The sequence below is a fragment of the Pieris brassicae genome, chromosome 12 (assembly GCF_905147105.1).
Source record: "Pieris brassicae chromosome 12, ilPieBrab1.1, whole genome shotgun sequence".
NCBI lineage: Eukaryota > Metazoa > Arthropoda > Insecta > Lepidoptera > Pieridae > Pieris > Pieris brassicae.
Window position 1 is genome coordinate 9,017,875 of NC_059676.1, and position 20,651 is coordinate 9,038,525.

General features: G+C 36.4%; 3 protein-coding genes across 3 annotated transcripts in view; 1 reads left to right on the forward strand and 2 right to left on the reverse strand.

Moving 5' to 3' along the window:
• Window positions 1-829, forward strand: part of LOC123717140 (histone-lysine N-methyltransferase eggless) — a 30,451-nt gene extending 29,622 nt beyond the window's left edge. Inside the window, exon 35 of the mRNA XM_045672980.1 lies at window positions 219-829. The gene's annotated coding sequence lies outside the window, so the exon portion shown is untranslated. The remainder of the gene's footprint in view (window positions 1-218) is intronic.
• A 711-nt stretch (window positions 830-1,540) lies between these two features.
• On the reverse strand, window positions 1,541-5,053 carry LOC123717161 (HMG box-containing protein 4). Its single transcript, XM_045673019.1, has 8 exons — window positions 4,952-5,053; window positions 4,645-4,882; window positions 4,275-4,423; window positions 3,599-3,720; window positions 3,307-3,409; window positions 2,892-2,983; window positions 2,441-2,578; window positions 1,541-1,763 (listed from the first exon to the last, which is right to left on the reverse strand). The coding sequence occupies exons 1-8, from the start codon at window positions 4,959-4,961 to the stop codon at window positions 1,599-1,601; spliced, it is 1,017 nt and encodes a 338-aa protein (XP_045528975.1). The 5' UTR covers window positions 4,962-5,053; the 3' UTR covers window positions 1,541-1,598.
• Window positions 5,054-5,694: 641 nt separating this feature from the next.
• Window positions 5,695-9,422, reverse strand: LOC123717468 (mitochondrial potassium channel-like). Its single transcript, XM_045673467.1, has 6 exons — window positions 9,084-9,422; window positions 8,343-8,492; window positions 7,860-8,022; window positions 7,476-7,654; window positions 7,069-7,144; window positions 5,695-6,830 (listed from the first exon to the last, which is right to left on the reverse strand). The coding sequence occupies exons 1-6, from the start codon at window positions 9,336-9,338 to the stop codon at window positions 6,568-6,570; spliced, it is 1,086 nt and encodes a 361-aa protein (XP_045529423.1). The 5' UTR covers window positions 9,339-9,422; the 3' UTR covers window positions 5,695-6,567.
• Between the last annotated feature and the right edge of the window lie 11,229 nt (window positions 9,423-20,651).

Below are 20,651 nucleotides of genomic sequence, written 5' to 3' on the forward strand. Positions count from 1 at the left end.
GTAATATAAGAGGCAACTAAATATTACAAATTTTTTATGTAATTCTAATCACTTAAGACAGCAAAGCAAAAATGTCTTTAGTTCATAATTTAACTACAAATTTATCTGGCTCGAAGGACCAAACTGAGAATTATAGAAACTAATAAAAACTCATTAATAGACAAGAGTTATTCCTCGGGACCATTGAAGTTTAAAAAACCTACAATTCTTTGTTTCAGTATTATCTGCCTTCACTGCCAATATTTGTAATTTTCATATTTTTGTTGTGACGTCATTAGTGAATATTTTCGTATCATTATTATTGTCATAGATTTATTTTTAAGACTGGTGAATATAGCACATTATTCATTGAATACTTATATATTGTAACTACATAATAAAAAATGTTAACGCATTGTTAATTATGCAACCCACTTTTGCTTGAATATACAAAATACCACTGCTTTTATGCGAAAATAATGTTACGTAAAAAATATAGGGTTCCATAAGCACAGTATAGAATTTTAGGAAAACGTTTGGAGCGATAATAACACCTTAAGAATATGTTGTTTTGACATCTTTTCAGCCACGATGGCCGCTTGTTTTAGTTTATTTTATTTATGAACGTAAAACTTTGAAAGCTATCAAAATCTAAAGCAATTTTCTAGTTTTATTTTGAATCAATTGTAAATATTCGAGTATAAGTTTATGATATCAATCGTTTAATCTGTTTTATGTATGTATATTCTCTGTAGTTGCTGGGTGACATAAGTCGAATAACAGAATCCATTTTTTTATTACGTAACGGATTTGGGGGGGGGCGTCCTCTTGTAAAACGTTACGATGCGGGGCGGGGTTAATTACGCGTTAACGGTTAATATTATTTTCCACTTTCCTGTATTTAACACCATATAATGGTAAGTTTTAGGTGTTTTACTATTGAATACAGAAACGTTACGGCGCGTTTTATGGGGGGGTCAAGAATCTCCAAAAATTGCGTGACGTAATACTTGAACGCTCCCTAACCTAGATTACTTAAATTAATATTTTGTTGTTAATTTATTCAAAAATTATTGTATATTCCGATAAGAATTTCGATCTTTCTTTAAAAATGAATGTTGCCATAATCTTCATGTAGAATTTTTGAATGCTAACTTAAAAAAAATATTTTGTTGCATTTGACAGACCATTAAATAGAAAGTATCCTTACTGAAAATATAAAAATCGGTTAAGTATTTGTATCAGAAGATTCCGGGTTTTGTTAATCCGTGTAGTGATTCTAGTAGGTCACAATTTATTAGCTAATCTTTGGTTTGTAATTCTTACATTGTGATAATTAAATAAATAGTTTAATTATAACTGGAAATTGTAATGTTATTGTAACCAACTGAATTGTGAATATTAATAAAAAGTATAGACAGGTTGTTTTTCTTTGACATTCTCTTTTTATACGGCGGCATATATGTATAACTTACAGATAATTTTATAAATAAATAAACACTGAGGAGTGTCTGTTAGGTCATTATTTTATTGAAGAAATATAATAAATGCCATAGGGTGGGTAAGACACACTATTTTATACAAATAAAACACTATTACTTTAAAAATGTATTGTTAACCTACAATCCAGGCATAATGTATGCGATATTGTGTAATGTGTCCTGTAAAAGAGCGGCAGGGGGCGCTATAGCCGGAACAGCCCTAGTGACAGCCACCAACGGGACCAGCGAGCATAGAAGTGTGTCCAGAAGGACGGACACAGATCCCGATACGGCAATTTGTCCCTGAAAAATAATTGGAATCGACTTCAGTGCAGTTAAGAGGAGTCTAAATACCAAAATACTTTAAGAAAATTATGGGTTTTAAGGCACGAAAATTAATTGAATTTTTCCTAAACATTTTTTTTTGTTAACATAGCTTTTAGACATTAAGAAAACACTTTTTAAACGGATTGAAGCATTTGTATTATTATTTTTCATAATTTCCCGCCTTATATGTGAGTGTAAGTAGTAAAACCTTTTTAGCAATATTTTATGATTTTTGTTTATTATTTAATTAGCGTAGAGTTATTCACGGTTAGCATGAATTATGAAATGATTTTTTTATTCAAACAAAAAACTTTAGTTCAGATAAGAAAATAAATGTAAATACTTTTTTTATCGACGTGCATGTGTATGTGTTGTATTTTTTTCTATAGCGTCAGAAAGTTTACACTTTATACAAGAGAGTTGTACAGTAATAAAGCTTTAGAGTTACCCAACTTTTTTTGCGCCAATCCCCACTTTAGTCTAAAATTCTTATGCCCCCCTATTTGACATACATAAATTTAAATATTAAAAAAAAATGTTTCCTTAAGAGACTTTAATGATAGGTTTTAGGAAGAAATCTCTAGGAAATTGTTAACGAACTAATTTTCAAAACATATACGAAGGGAAACATTGCTTTGGAGGTTTTAAAATACCTCGTGTTCCTTCAGCCTCTCCCCGATGATGGCCAGACTTTCTCCCAAAAGCCGTAAATGAGCAGCGACCTCTACAGCCCCGCAGCCCGTGACCCGGTACATGCCACTGTTGTTGGCACCGCTGCTTGTACTGACCGGCTAAAAAAATAATTTCCATCTTAATTAAGATCTTATTTTTTTAAGTTTTAAGAGACTAGTTATAGTTTCTTTTCGCTCCCATTTTGATCCCAATATAAAAGCTGCTTTGTTAAAATTTTTGTATTGTATATTTTTAGTAAGAGACATAGAGTTATGTAAGAGACATAGAGTTATGTAAATAATGTAATAAAAACGCGTTTATATCCGTTGAGGCCATGTTTAAACATAAATTGAATGTAACAACGTCATTTTAGATTAAACACGAAGTAATTTAAGCTAGTCAAAATATCACCCAAGAAAAACCAATACTCACAACAAGCGCCTGCTGCGGTGGGGTAGTGTGAGTGGGTTGCGGCCTATGTTTGGGCGGACGACCCGGACCCGCGTGACGCACTGGGGTCACACCTGGAAAGAGAATAGTTAGAGCGAGTGCACTGAAGAGGAACTACAGCTACATGAACTAAATATTCTTCCTGGTAAGTGAGAAAGACAAGTAGACAAGATTGTACAAGTGAGAGGCGAGACACTAAAGCCTACTCGTTGGACCAAATAAGTTAAGGTTCTTACAGGCCTTAATATTACATAGTGATACCAACACGGCCTTCATAAATGAGGAATGAGACAAAGAGAATAAAGAAAGACAAGGACAAAAGATTTATCACTATTAGAAGTACATAATAATAAAGCAATATGTTTTGTAAATACCATATAAGTGGGTAAGCACTTACTGGGGTTTGATATGATTTTGGTAACTCCCTGCGTCTCTTGCGATTTCATGATGGCAAAACGTTTAGCCTTTCGTTTCCACAAATAACGCTCATTGTAGTTTACCTGCACAATAAAATCAAATCTTTAAAATTAAATTTATAATATTATTTAAATGATATGTCTATGTATTGTGATGAGAGAAAATATATTAACTTTTTCTATGGGTGTTTCAATTGGAACTATTTAAAAACCATTTATGAATATAGATATATATTTATGAATATATAAATAATGTATAACTTGAAAACATACATTAGCCCACATTTCTCCCAGCCGTTTTGAAATAGCTGAGAAGTCCATATCAGGATGCTTTCGTAGAAGATCATTACGGGCCTCCTTTGCCCACATCATGTATGCTGTTATACGGGTTTTACCTAAAATTCAGAAGATAATGTGTTTTATGCCTATACAATGAACACCGGAAACCATTAAAATAAATTGCTTCTGCAGATGTAAAAGCAACCTAATTGTTTTTTAATTTTGATCATTTACACTTGTTAAATTTTTAAAATGTTTTATTACATAAGATAATTATATAAAAGTGAATCTATGTAGTTGGCTAATAAGCATATGATGGTTCAATCTAAATCACCGTCATACTCTTGAAATGAAACTAGGAGGAAACTAAGTGGAGGTTTAAATGTTCCTTTAATGGTCCAATGTTAGTGATCCAACACTGGACAGCTGCATAAATCTATCTACTAATTTATATGAATAATATCTTAAGGCCTAAAAACTACAAGCTGGTAGTGGAACTCACCAACCCTTACGCTAACTGCCAGCTTCTAGTACCAGCGTTCTAAACTATATTGTTTATTGTTCCTAACAGATATCAAGTTTATTTTTTTACTTAAAAAATTCAGTAATCTAAAACATTATAGCCCCCTAAAAAGTTGATTAGAATATAATTATAAATCTTTGTATTTACCTTTGTCTTTTCTCTGTGCCTTGGCTCTTCCAACAACCTTTCCATCCTTTACAATCAGTTTCTTCTTACTCCCACGCTCCATCATGTATAAGGAGTTTGCTGGGGTACGTGGCGACCCCTCTTCAGACCCAGAACTATCCGTTTCCATACTGAAATATTACTTATTAGTATATTTTATATACCAAATTTCTACAAGAATCCGTAATCAATTATGATAATAAAAAGCTAGATTATTTGTGTATTCAGGAATTAGAAAAATAAAAATACAATGTTACTATTAAAATGTCTACAAATCATTTTTGGCTGTAGTTTTGGCTAGAAATATATCAAAAACTCACAGCATTTACAATATCAATATACAAGTACTTACCTATCAGCATTTTCAGCGGTATTTTCATAGTAATCAGACTCGCTGCCAGACGCAGTTCCCTCTTCTACTGGCTTTTGTTGGGCTTCAGGAAATTGTTCTTCCTCTTGCCGAAAACCCGAATAGGATTTTACGGGAGTCTGGCGTCTATACCTCGTCTCAATATCATCGGGCGACTCAAAGTCCATCAACTTGGAGCTTTTCTTCCTAACACGACCACTTCGCGACACCCCAGTTACTTCTAATGGATAAATTATATTAAATTTTAAACGTAAAGACTAAAAGTAAGTTACATAAATCCACTACTTACCTTCCTGCATTGTTACAATTAAACTTATCTTCAAATACACATTAATATATTAATTTGCGTCCACTTGGAAAATAAACTTAATGTTTTTACAAACAATTTTGTTTTGCTCACAGACTACGGATTTGACGTTTGATAAATTTAGCCCCACAGAAAACAGTCTCTTAATACTACAGATTAAGTATAGCAATTTAAAATCATTTTATTCCATGTTCTGTAGCATGGTGCGGGTTACAGTTTTAGCAATGTTTTGTTTCATTCTTCAAAGTTGCCTTGAATTACAAATTATGACTTAGTATTACAGTAGTATTAAAATCAAAACTGATCAAAGGGGCCTAGAACGGAGCATGCTTAACATTAGAAAAATGAATAAAATAAGAAATGTTACTATGCTCTAAAACTTCTTTGGTGCAACGAGTTAAAAATCTTTTATCTTTCGCCTTTTCTACGTTTGTAGAAAAAACGACACTGAGTGTAAATAAAGGTTTATTATAACGCATTATCTAGTTGAAACAAAAAAATATTTCTACATAGTTGTCCTTTTTTGTGATGGTGAGCGTACATCGTAAAATGTACTCTCATTTTATATGTATAAAGAACAAGTATAACTTCAAAAAGTTTTTTATATGATAATGATTCAAGTTTCGCCAATATAAAAATTTGTATTTTATACTAGTATCAACTGGTATCTATTTGATTTGCTGTATTTTGCATAACAATCTCAATGCTCAAACTAAAAAATAAAATACATTTAACAAAGATAATTTATTGTGCTAAATCAAATATAACAAAACAAGCCATAGATATCCTTACATATTAGTACAAAAATAACCCTTTTATAAATAGGTACATGAAAATATAAAATTGTTAGCTGTGTAATGAAATTTTAGAATGTTTATTTATTTCATAGAACAGGCGCCAAACGGCCAGGAGCCTCACCTGATGTTAAGTGATACCGCCGCCCATGAACACTTAATGCCAGAGAGCTCGCGAGTACTTTGCGGGTTTTTTTTAAGAATTGGTACACTCTTTTCTTGAAGAACCCAAAGTGAATTAGCTTGGAAACACTTCAGTGGACAGCTGGCTCCACAGTGTTGCCAAAAACTGCCTTAAAAAACGCTTGTTTTATGAATTTTATTTAATTAACCTAACAAGCCTTGGTGAATAAAATTAAAATCTAGGAAATTCGAATTAAAATACGTATGTACTTTAAAAAATCACAAGAAGATTTAAGGACTCCTTCTCCTGCAAAATACTAAATAAAAATTAAACTTTAAGACAGTTTTTATTTTAAAATGTATATTGAAAGAGGTTGTAGTTTTCGTTTTTTTTAAACTGTTGTCCTGTTACCAATGGCGTTAAAAGTACCGTATACCTTACATGAAAATATTGTTGGGCGATGGCCCTAATATTTTAATATAATATTAGACTTTTAATGTTATATTACTTAGTTTAAGCAGTTAATACCTGCATATAAAGCAAAATGCAATATATTGTTAATTAAATATTGAATGCCCAGATTTCTAATTTAAATGCTAAGTATACACATATGATTACAAAATCACATTAAGAATACAGTTCAGTTATGAAGTCAGAAAATCGTTTTCTTGTCTACCGAATCAACTTACACGTCCAAAAATATTTCCGAAAATGACAACTACACACATAAGAATACCAACTGCCGTTAAAATTTGATTTGTTTCTAGAGTAGCTGGAACTACTTTTTCGCGCTCTTTGTCGTCGTCTAAATCTTGATGAACCACAGATAATGCTTTTGCTAGTTCTGCGTCAGATTTCGCGCTTGTTTGAGCGGAAGCCACAACTAACTTTTTTAATTCCCTCATTTGAATTTCGAATACATGCTCCTGGTGATGGAGATGATCTGAAAATACATAAATAAACATTATAACATATTTAAAGTTTTGGCATGCATACAAACAAAAATTAGGTTACTAACCAAATATTCAATGTTACAGACATATTCATAAAGCACACTCACAGACAATACTACACTAAATAGCACAGAGTATATATATTGTTTTTGCAATTATTCAAGTATGCACAAAAAACATTTAAAAAATCTCACATTCACTTTCTAAATAGTAATTTAAAAAAAAAACCTATTAACGATGCCTGCTTGTTGACTAGATTGTTGATATTATCTTGCATTAAAGTTAAATTTTGTGCCAGTTGCTCCTGAAACATTGAGAATAGATATTTAATCAATTTTCTTATCAACTGGTTAATAATAACATGAATAATGGTTTTATAAATTAAAAGTTTAGTGTGATGACTTGTGATGATGAAGCTAATTTTGAGACAACAGAAAAATATTCAATATATTAAAAATATTCATTTATATATAATATAGATAAATATTCACTTTCTTGTATTCAAACCTAGAAGCCTAGTTTAGCCTAGACTTCCCAAGTCTAATATAACCATCTCAAAAGATTGCTACATACATAAGTATGCACCACAGTCTATATATAATTATTATTTATCGAATATAGCATTGTTTAAATACCTGATAAGCAAACTCGGTCTTCATAGCTTCAGTGATATCAGCCCGACTTGCTGTTCCACCCCCTGCTATAGTATAGAGTACACTTGCACTTCTAGCCATTTGTTGTTCCATCATATCTCTAAACTCTGCCATCTTTAGTCTGTTGTTTATTGTAGAGCCAGCGATTCCAAGTGCAGTGCCTGCAAATATATTATTAATCCTAGTAATATAATACAATTGTAAGTAGTGTAGTAGTAGTACAATTGAAAATAGTATGGATGCCATTTGAACTTTCTGAATATTGATAATTTAGATTTCATAATTACTGAATCTGATTAAAAATTTAATGACTTAAATTTGCACAACCATTTCAAAATCAATACAAAATTTAGTACTAAAACTTACCAAATATAGAAGCAACTATATACCAATACTTATTTCTTTCAGCATGAGCCCTCTCTCTTTCATGTCCTAGTTTAACTGCTGCTGACATAGTTGCAAAAAGTTCTCTTTCCTCTCTTTCTGCTTCTGAGAAGAGAGTGCGGGCTGCACGCTCTTGGATAATAAGCTGTAAGATACAAGTAAAAGAATATACATATTATACATAGGTTAAACTTAGCAACATACTGATACATAAATATTCCAACTTCTAAGAATGAATTGTATGATAATTTAACTAAATAATATATATTTAATACACATTATGTAGACTTAGATTTCCTAACTCACTAAGATTTTTACAATTTCACAATCCTATAGTAAAAAAGAACCCTTTGACACCTTTGCTGACTACCTTTTAATAGCCCCATTAAAAGAATTCAGATAAAGGATGCAACATGTGTACTCTTTGTTGGAGTCTAGGTTGTGAGGCTGTTGTCGTCATTTTACCTTATGTTCCTCAGTGCACAAATGTAAGTATTTCTCATCACCCTTCATAGTGTTTTGCATTTCAGCATGAAGTTCCTTTAATCTTGCTTCAATTTGTGCCAGCTCACGCCCGAGTTCACGACGTCTGTCTTGGGCTGTCATGAATTTTTCCTGTAATATTGTATCAAGATATTACTTTATAAATAATATGATAATTAAATTCAGGATTTCATGTTTTTATTTTTAGGTTTTTTATTTTACCCCCCTGCATTTCCATATTGTATAATGCCATTTGAGAAAAATATTTCATACAAATAAAACAGACTGCAGCCTATGATCAGGTTGGTATCCATTTCAATTATGTGTAATAAGTGAGTGCTTACAGAAATGAAATATAAATATTTAATTGAAAAATTTAAGCATTATAAGAAATAAAATATACTCATTTATTTTTACTACTATCTTCAGAAATATATTGCATTAAGATTATCAGTGATCCAACGGTTATGTGAATAAAATGAGATCCAAAATAATAAATATTACATAACTGCATATATTTTAGCTAAACTGTATTTATGATGGTAATAGAGTAATATCATTAAAACATACATATTATTTGATTCCATTAAGATCATAAAATGAAAATAATTCATTTTAATTTACCCGGGTATAAAGTCTGTGTTAAGAAATGACTATAGATTTCTTTCTGATACTTATAAATTACAAATATAACTTAAAATATAGAAAATGATATGAACAAACCTGAGCTTCCACGACTGTGTTCTGAATCGCCATAATTTCCTCGATACCAGTGAATTTCTCATATCTATTTACAATTTCCTTCACTTTGTTTACGACTGCTTCTTGTTTAAATCTATTAGCGATAGCAGAAACTCTTTCGGCAGGTACATACTTGGTTACCAGTTGATCTACTCTTTCCCGGCTATTTACATTCACTTGTGCAATTTGTACCTTATCTTTGACCTGTTGTGCGAATCTACGGAGACGATCAGCCATAATTTCATCTTCTATCACTTGGTTTTATTTAGAAAGAATTGAACATTCAGAATTCCAGTTTTTTGTTGACCTATGATTTCATCTTTTCGCTCAATTATGATTTTTAATTTTAGAAACCTTTGTCAGCTGTCAAATCTAATATGTCAATGTAAGGCTAAAGTTGTATGTAGGTGTCAACGCCAAATTTCCAACGTAACAGTAAATATTTCGGAATGCATTTAAATTTCATTTCCAATGGGTGTTCCGAATATAAAATGCTGAAGACTGTTAATATGTTTATTATTTAGTAATACTGCATAAGGATTGATGAGGAGTTAAACTTAAAAATAGTAAAAAAACATAGTCAACAAAATTTTCCTAATACCTTGGTGAATCCCATCAATTCCCCCCCCCCCCCCCCCCAGAATATGAAGATGCAGTTTAAACAGAGATTACCCCAGGGGGGTACCACACGTTTCCGCTGTGGAGAATCCCCCTCTGAGCGTCCATCATCGGAACAATCAGTATTCGGTGGTGGATGCACAGGCTGCCCTTCGTATTCTGGGGTGGGCAAAAACTGCTCAAAAAACTATAGGTTTCGATCTCGGGGCAAACGGAAGAATTTACCGAAGGCATCCCCTTCCACGCTCTCAGTGGACTTTACCAATATTAGGGGGCTCAACTCTAATCTTAACGCGGTTCACTTTCACCTCGAAACTGCGAAGCCGGCCTTATTCTTCCTTACTGAGACTCAGATATCCTTCCCGGCTGATACTTCCTACCTCTCCTACACGGGGTACAAATTGGAACATTCATTTGTGCCGCGGGCGGGAGTTTGCGTGTACGTCAGAGAGGATATCTGTTCTCGTCGCCTCGGGTCGCTTGAAGGAAGGGACCTATCTAGCCTCTGGCTGCGCGTAGACTGCGATGACCATCCGCGATTCTACGCATGCCTGTATAGGTCCCATAGCGGAAATACCGAAACTGAGCGACTCATTGAGCACATCCAAATGGCTACAGATTCCCTGCTCGAAGGGGTTCCTACCGCTGAAATCGTGATACTTGGCGATTTTAACGCTCACCATGCCGATTGGCTCGGTTCGGAAACCACCGATCACGCGGGAAGATCCTTTCACGACTTTGATTTAGCTTACGACCTGTCACAAATGGTCCCTGCGATTACGCGAATACCAGATGTGGATGGTCATAAACCCTCTTTGTTGGACCTTCTGCTGACCTCACATCCGGAGACCTATCAAGTCTCTGTTGACCCGCCATTGGGTTCATCGGATCATTGTGTGGTCCGGAGTACTGTGCCTACTACGCGCCCTCCTCGGCCCCGTTTTTCGGGTTGTCGTCCTATTTGGCACTATCGGTCAGCAGATTGGGATGGGATGCGGTCTTTCTTTGCATCCTACCCTTGGGAGCCTATGTGCTTTTCGTCGGAAGCTCCAGATTCCGTCGCTGCCTCTGTCGCCGAAGTGGTTCTGCAGGGCATGGAACTTTTTATTTCATTCTCTGCGGTGCCGATCGGTGGCAAGTCACAGCCCTGGTTTAAGCGTTCTTGCAAGGCGGCATCGCGTCGAAAGCGAGAATGCTTTAATGCATGGGCGGAAGCGGCGATATCTCGTGATGCCAATACCAGCGAACATAAAAAAGCATATAACTCAGCCTCCAGGTCCTTCAAACGGGAAATCGCTAAGGCAAAGTCAGAGCACATCGCCAGATTTGGCGAGAGATTGGCCCAACTCCCTTCTGGGACCCGAGCCTTCTGGTCTCTCGCCAAAGCTGTACAAGGGAATTTTTGTCAGCCATCGATACCACCGCTGCACAGAGAGGATGACTCGCTCGCCCACACTGCGAAGGAGAAGGCCGACCTCTTGGGCTGTCTCTTCGCGTCCAACTCGACTTTGGATGACCGGGGGAGATCACCACCGGCGATTTCGCGGTGTGATAACTCAATGCCGGAAATCACATTCCGGCAACGTGCTGTTCGCAGAGCACTATCTTCCTTGGACATTCATAAGTCGAGCGGGCCGGATGGTATCCCTCCAATTGTGCTGCGTACATGTGCTCCTGAGTTGGCTCCGGTCCTGACGCGCCTTTTCCGGTACCTGTACTCGCTCGGCACTGTCCCGAAGTGCTGGAAGACCGCTTCGATACATCCGATCCCTAAAAAAGGCGATCGCTCTGATCCATCCAACTATCGCCCAATCGCAATAACCTCCTTGTTCTCCAAAATAATGGAATCCATTATTAATGGCCAGCTCTTGAGTTATCTAGAGGGCCACCAGCTGATTAGCGATTATCAGTACGGCTTTCGTCGTGGTCGTTCGGCTGGTGACCTTCTAATATACCTTACTCATAGATGGGCAGAGGCAGTTGAGTCCAAGGGGGAGGCACTAGCGGTTAGTTTGGACATAGCGAAAGCCTTCGATCGGGTGTGGCACAAAGCACTGCTCTCGAAGCTTCCAGCCTACGGGCTTCCTGAGAAATTATACGACTGGATCTCCAGCTTTCTAGCCGATCGGAGCATCAAGGTCGTCGTCGACGGAGCATGTTCCGACCTTAAACCCGTGAATGCTGGGGTCCCACAAGGCTGTGTTCTGTCCCCGACCCTGTTTCTTCTGCATATCAATGACATGTTGCAACTTAGCAACATTCATTGCTATGCGGACGACAGCACTGGGGATACTCTTTACACTGGTCGGGCAGGTATTTCTCGGGCAGTTGTCGATGAGTACCGGAACAAACTAGTGTCTGAAGTCGAAACTCTTTTACGTGGAGTCTCGGACTGGGGTAGACTAAACCTAGTCCAATTTAACCCCAAGAAGACACAAGTTTGCGCGTTTTCCGCGAAAAAAATACCCTTTGTCGCTACTCCTCTTTTCGAAAACACTCTTCTTGAAGCCACAGCCAGCATCGGAATACTTGGCGTTGACATATCGAACGACGTTCAGTTTCGCGGTCATTTGGAGGGAAAGGCTAAATTAGCCTCCAAAAAGCTTGGTGTGCTCAGCAAGGCGAGACGGTACTTCACTCCGGGCCACCGCTTGCAACTCTATAAAGCGCAAATACGGCCCCACATGGAATACTGTTCTCACCTCTGAGCGGGGGCTCCCCAGTACCAGCTCCTTCCACTTGACCGTATCCAACGAAGAGCGGTTCGAATCGTCGATGACCAATCCCTCTCCGAGCGGCTCGATCCTTTGGCGTTGCGTAGAGATGTGGGGTCACTCTGCATCTTCTACCGCATTTACCATGGAGAGTGTTCAGAGGAGTTGTTCGGATTAATACCTGCAGCTGAGTTTCAGCATCGGACGTCGAGGCAAAATACAAAATTCCACCCGTATCACCTCGACGTCCGACGTTCCACGACTGAGCGTTTCTCAAGGCAATTTTTGCCGCGCACCACCGCTATGTGGAACCAGCTGCCCACTGAAGTATTTCCGAACCAATTCGACTTAGGGTCCTTCAAGAAAAGAGCGTACAAATTCTTAAAAGGCCGGCAACGCACTCGCGAGCCCTCTGGCATTGAGAGTGTCCATGGGCGGCGGTATCACTTAACATCAGGTGAGCCTCCTGCCCGTTTGCCCCCTATTTTATAAAAAAAAAAAATATATGAAATAGTAGTACATAGTAATTATAAAACAAAGAAAACTTCATATAATTTATTTAATTCTTTATCAGGGATAACTTTTTCCTCTGAAAAGACTAATATCTGCTGCTGACGCTGAACTTATTATTATATTATGATTTATGTAAAGTTTAAAACTACAAAATGGGTCATGCTTTAACCTTGCAACATCGCATTTTTTATGAATTTCAAAACGGAATCGTTTTAGAAAGAACTAGATTTTTTTGCAGTACCTTAGCGATCAAAGATCGATAAACTCATTATTTATTTACAACTACAATATTATATTCCACATCGTGGTATACTGTAGATGGTAATATGTTATATTTCTTTTTCCCGTTATATTCATGATACTGGTATAAAATTCCAGTTTCAGACCCCTGTAAGTTAAATTTTGTAGATATTCATTTAAATAGAACCTGAATTTCATGTCACTCATGATTACGCTGTTGGTCATTCAAAGCAGAAATGAAATATTCGTAGATAATAAATAATATGATCCATAACTAGTTATACGATGTTTTGTCAGACTGAAGCTACTTTTAAACTAATATGGGGTGATATAATCAAAAAATTTCACTATTTTAAATAAATGGCTGTATTTGTAATCTTACCCCACGGAACCTTACAGACGTTGTCTTGCACGCATGACATTAGGTCCTTACATATGAAATTGGCGTTTTGTATGGGAGTTTTGTATTTAATTAATCAAAGTATGAACCATTGTTTTCTATGCACTTTTGCCATCTCATAGGTAGTTCATTGATCCCTATACTAAAAAAAACAGTCGGACGGGAATCAATAAAATCTGCCTCTCTGACTGCCCCATCAAGGTAAAAAAATTTCCCTTGCAAGAAGTTGTCCAAATTTCGAAAAAAATGGTAATCTGTTGGAGCAAGGTCCGGGGAGTACGGAGGATATTTTAGACATTCCAATTGAAGAACTTCTAATTTGGTAGCCGTCTGTTGTGCAGTGTGTGGTCTAGCGTTGTCGTGAAGTAGCAATGGCCTGGAGCGATTGACCAGCCTAGGTTGTTTAGCCGCTAGCTTTTCCATCATGGTTTGCAATTGCTGACAATAGACATCAGCCGTAATAGTCTGGCCAGATTTGAGAAAACTGCAATGAACAATACCGGCACTAGTTCACCAAACGCTTACAAGTAACTTTTTTGGGGTTAATTTTCGCTTGGGGCAGGATTTGGCTGGCTGGCCAGGATCCAACCATTGCGCTGAGCGCTTCCGATTATCGTAAAGAATCCATTTTTCATCACAGGTAATGATTCGGTTTAAAATACCTTCATTATTGTGAAGATTCAGTAATGTAACGCAGCAGTCGACGCGCGTTTGCCGGTTTGCTTCAGTCAATTCGTGAGGTACCCACCTTTCAAACTTTTTAATCTTCCCAATTTGCTTCAAGTGAATTAAAACAGTTTTATCACTAACACCGCAGCCTGCAGCTAACTCGGACGTGGTTTGCGATGGATCCGCTTCCACAATAGCCTTCAATACTTCATTATCAACTTGGGTCTCAGGCCGTCCACGGGGCTTGTTCTGGAGGTCGAAATTTCCAGAACGAAAACGTTGGAACAAAAGACGAACTGTGTTTTCTTTTGCAACATGACCGCCATACACATCATTCACCCTTCGAGTCGTTTCCGCAGCACTAGTGCCACGGCGGAACTCGTACTCGTAAATAATGCGATACTTTAAGTTTTCCATTTTGTAAAATGAGTGACGCAAACAGAAAAAAACAAATGAATGAGACGGTCATCGACGCACAAATACATGAGTAAATAGCTGTACAAATTTGAATTTGGAATTCCTTACCAAAGAGGAGAACATCGTGATTAAAGTGGCCAGTACGAAATACGCCAATTTCATATGTAAGGACCTAATATTTCAAGCGATAAGCATATTAAACAAAGTCTGAAAGTACCGACTACTGCGCCATCTGGCTTTTGTATCTAATCCATCTTGGGCGCCACCCATACAGAAAAATTCATTCAAATCAGTCCAGCCGTTTAAGATGTCTAATAAGTTTTGATGAATTTTTGAAGCAAAGTTTAGGACATAATTATTCCACGTTAGTACGTAATGGTAATTCTTTGAAAAATATTTTACATTCAAAACTAAATTTGACCTCCGACTCGTAGTTGTCCAATGTTGACCTTCGACCCTAAAACGCTGATAATTATGAATAATGTTATTTAAACAATAGGTATGACATAAAAAATATTAAGACAGAAATGGCTATTAGAATATTTTCTATTTACTTATGGTATTGCTTAATTGCAGTGTAAATTACCCCATAATTATATAAGCCCCTGTTAGTTACTAGATATACTAAAAATCCCCCTTGATTTTTGTGGCTTACGAAATTTTTTATTTATTTATCTATACATTACATATGGACTTAATGAGCCAAGGCTGTAAATTTTGCTCACTCAAGCGTTCTTAGTTCTATAAGCGTGACGATTCCCTAAATCGTCGGAGTTACGCGCCGAGAGTATAGGCACACGTAGGCACGTAGGCCGCTTAATTGCATTAATTGCAATTGCATTAATTCGTTACTTAGCAACGAACCTTTTTTATTATTTCGCTTACATTCTTTTGTCCTACAATGTGGTAATACAACGTATTAAATGCAATTACGTAGTCGGTCCCAAAGGTCTGTCATAAATATAAATAATGATAAAAACAAAAGTACTGATCTGTTTTTAATGAGTGATGTATGTGTGATGATGATGTAAATAATTTACTATAAATATACATATTTATAGTAAATTATTAAAGGAATAGGAATATAAAATTGTTCGTATTGACCTCCCTTATTCTTAATACAGGCCCTTAAGCGCCTTCAGTGACTGCTTTTTTTTAAAGATGACAGACTCGCAAATTTTTTATAGGATTTATCAAAGACCTTCCTCTCAAACCTGCCAAATTGTATAGTCCAAAGGATTAAGATCCGGACTGGAGGAAGGCCAATCCTCATATCTAATTAAGTCGATGGTTTGACGCTCAAACCAGGCTTGAGTGGTCTTGGCTTTGTGTCCAGGCGCAGAGTCCTGCTGGAACACGAAGTGATGTCCCGCAATTAGCGTGCTGGGCAGGTCTTTGGCAAGCCGGTCCAAAACCGTCTCTTAGTACATTTTAGACGCCTTTTTCGCAAAAATGAACCTCAGTTGGCCCGTAATAGGACACTTCCAATCAGACCATTACTGATGATGGATGATATCCATGTTGCACACTCGGAACTTTATTTCCAGTTTCATCAGAACTCCTAGCGAACATTCTTATCTTCAATATCTTTTTTTTAATTTTTCGTCCGTATAAAGGATATCACGGTGTAGGTTTTTCGGGTACCGCTTTAACAACACCCGCGATCTTTTAAGCCTTATTGCGGGTTGGATTTAGAAATACGTCGCCTGAATTTGATGATACTGATTATGTAGGTATCTCGGGGACCTTGATCGGAACCCTTCCAAGGTTCAGAGTTGCGTCTAAGTATAAAAAAAAAATTAAATATAATTTTTGTGTATTGTATTGAAATTCGTTAAACGAAACGTACATTTTATATTTTTCTCTTAATTATTATAATATTTCAAGCAGCGTGTATTTCAAAACATGTGAAACGAAACTCAACACTGGAGACTTGATTGTACAGCTATCAATAGGGTTACATTTAAATTGTTGAGCAACTTGAAAATGATACTCGGCGAGTCCCCACAGCGGTGCAACGCAATAACAGCTTTTCGGTTTTCTTTTAATGTCTCCATCGTGAAAAATTACGGAAAGAGATTGTTTTTTGTTTTAAAAATAGAATGCAATATTTTTTTATAAATTAATGTTCTTATTTTTTTATTCATGTTCTTCTTCGAAATTTAAAAATAATGTGCCAGTGACAGAACTTTGGGACCACCTACATATATTAACGAACAATATTTTCTAAATTGTCTTTGGGAATAATATCCGACAATAAACTTCGGTGTCATACGCCACATGCGTCCTATATTTTTTAGTCATATTATTGGGGTAAAATGGTAGAACGAAGTTATCTATGGTGAATAAAATAGAGAGTTCGTCTTTGTGTCGAGTATAATAAATCCGTCAATATATTTTCCGGTTCGATACGTACTGAACATAAGCAGACGAGATAACATTATCAAAATGTCACGACATTGACCGCGAATCTAGATCGTTCCTCATATTCAAAGTGGACTTGAATTATTCGAATTGGAAGGATAAATGGTTTCAGTAAAAGTATATTTATAACCAGCCACACAATAACTATGACCAGGAATTTTTAAAAGGCCGGCAACGCACTCTCAATGCCAAAGGGCTGGCGATGCATGCATGGGCGACGGTATCACTTAACATCAGGTGAGCCTCCTGCCCGTTTGCCCCCTATTTTGTTAAAAAAATGTATATATATATACATATATATAATAAATTTAAGGTAAGGGATCCGCCAATAATGTACGTCATTTAAATTTTAAGCTAGAATATTTCATACATGGAAGCATATTTATTTAGTTATTTCGACTATGTATTTGCGTGTTGTTCCCACGAGAATGTAAGTGCGTGCTCCTATTTCACCATACCTTCTGCTGATAGAGGATCTTTGACAAATCTTTGTTTTTAATTTATTTTATTATTATTTATTACCTAAGATGTCATGAGGAACATGGTGTAATGGTTGCAGCTCCTTACAAACGTTGTGTAAAACAAAAACACTTGGCGATTAAAAAGAGTGGCGGAGAGTTTATTTCCAGTTCTTCTCTTCCGTTCTACGCCCTTGATTTGAGAACTTTTTAGGCATGAGGCATTTAAGGTATATTTATTTTTTGACGTTCATAAGTGTACATTGTTTTACATATACGAATAAATGATTTTTGACTTTGACTTTGAGTTTTACAGAGTAAAAATCCGAATACAAGTACATAAAACAATGGAATTTAAGATATATTTTCAACTTACGACATTCTCTACTCTACTACTGATAATAAGCCAAAAAGCATAACGCCTGATCTTATCTCGTGTACTCGTATGATAAATGTAATGTGTAATAAATGTAAAAATATTGGTCCGCTTCTATGACGTGGTAATTGACAATTACGTACATAGACACATGTGAAATGTTTATCGCGTTCGTATCGTTATTATATTATAATATTATAAGAGTTGTTAGTTAGATTTTTTTTATTCTTATAATTTTATTTGATTTTAGTCTTCGTGTTTGTTATGTTTGCCTATAAGTACTTATCACTTTCATCATCACTTTCAGATTAAGTGTGCCGAGCGTTGGAAAACTTATAGAAATAAATAAATAATTGAAATTTGTTGCCATTAACATCTTCTTCATAAACTGAACCAGCTCTGCCACCTGTGTACGTCCAACAGCCGTGCTACCGCTCCCTTGGTTGATATTCTTCACAATTTTTTCTTTGCAAGTGCAAGTACACCGCCGGATATGCAACCCATATTGATCGCAGATGTACGTGGATAACACTGAAAATGTTTTGAACTGGCCAGTTAGAAACATTGCTAATGAAAACTTTTATATATTTCGATTTTAGAACTCTTAAGTAACCTTATGTAGTATATTGCATTCATTTGTCATTTGTTTTTGTGAATTGGCGGCAAATCTAAAACTCTTGTTTCTCGTGAAAATTAACCTAACATGAGAAAATTTTCGGTCAATGATTTATTATGACTTTCATTGTGGGCTTACTCAACAACAAAGCTATGATAGGCTGCGATTAGCATTTCTTAATGAAGCCCCATCTCTATTTACAATTAGTTTAACGAGTTTAAACGTAGACGTAGCAATCGCAATGATGATCCGCATGAGGGACGTCCTGTAACAGCGACTACTGAAGATAACATCAGTGCTGTTCGACGCATGATAGAGGAAGATAAGAGAGTGACCTATCAGCAGATACGGGCAAGCCTGGACCTTGGTATGAGTTTAGTTCAAAAAATATTACACGAACATTTAGGCGTCAGGAAGCTTTGTACCAGATGGATTTCCCATACTTTAACCGACGACTAGAAACACGCAACTTTTCATGGAAAGGTGTCACCAAATGTAAGATAAGTTCAACGGCGGTGACTCAAATTCTGTATTTGACATCGTCACAGGTGATTAAAGCTGGATATATTGCTACGAACCCGAAACCAAAAGACAATCAGCTCAGTGGTTGTTTCCTATCGAGGATCAGCCAACTAAGGTAAAGAAAGGAAGAAGTCAAGGAAACATATGATTGCCTCATTCTTTGGTTGGAAAGGTCATTTAGCGACATGAAGGAAGGACAGTTACTGAAGAATGGTATGTAAATCGTTGTTTCCCTGTTGACTTAGAAAAAAATCGACTGCAGCGCCCTCGGAGCAGAATCCTCCTTCACTACGACAATGGTTCAGCGCACTCCGCATAACGGACTGTTGAATATTTGACCATAGCAGGTGTTGAGATAATGAGTCATCCGCCATACAGTCCTGACCTGGCGCCTTGCGACTTTCATTTATTCCCAAGAACTAAAGATACAATTCGAGGTAGTCACTTTACGAGCCCTGAAGATGCGGTGAAAGCGTACGCAAATGCCTAAGAATGGGCCCACTGCTTTTCTCACTGGTTCCATCGAATGCGACCATGTTTAGAGAGGAACGGAGATTACTTCGAAAAACAATAAAAGTATTGGCAACTTCGTACATAAAGCAGTTTTTCATTTTCTAAACATTTTCAGTGTTACCTAGGTATTTCTTAATTATGTATGATGTTTATGTATATCTGTCGCAGAGAGCATTCAGCGTAGAACACAGCCCTGATCGATCATGGACGGTTTACTCCTCTCCAGGCCATTCCAGGTTCTTACGCTCATGCTTCGTTGTCAGGTCTGGTAAAGGCTGTCTTGTTTCCGCCTTGGGGATTCCAGTCTAGAGCTTGCTTGGCAATGTGACTTCTATCCTTCTGAAGAGTGTGATCCATCCACTTCCATTTTCGGGCAATGAGATATTAATATAGTAATTTAAATTTTCTAAGTGCTTAAGCGGCATTTGTCTCTTAAATGTTACTTGTACTACGAGTATATGGCTTAACAGAGTATGAGCGGGTTCATGAAGAGAGTAAGAGAGATCTATGTTTAGTAACTAAAGCTATATTTTAATGATGAAATAGTCGTTAAGTCATCAATCAGGAATATACAAGAATGTTGGTTCTAAGCCCATCAATACATGGTTGTATTGTTGTCAAATAATTGCATTCGAATTAACGAACCAAAATATCGTATTAACTTGGATGCCTACACGATTAAGCCATGAACACAGCGTCATATTGATCATAATTTATTGAATAAATTACTGACGACATGAATTACAGGATAATAATTTTACAATAATCTATCTTTGGAAGGACATAATTTGCATTATTGGCTGTGATTAATCTTTTTTAGTTATGTAAATACCAATGCTTGTTTGACTGATTAAGACTGCGCCTCTCGATAAGGTCGTATGTACGAACACGGCGGTGCATCAATCTTTCTATGTGAGCATTTAGTTGCTCATTTGGCGAAGGAAAATATCATCATCGATCTTTAAATCAACAATAAGAGAGAACAGAAGGGTCTGTAAAAATAATGATTAATAAAAACTGGTGTCAAGCCAAGACCTTTGTGGCCAAATTTGATTAATATTAGGAGGGAT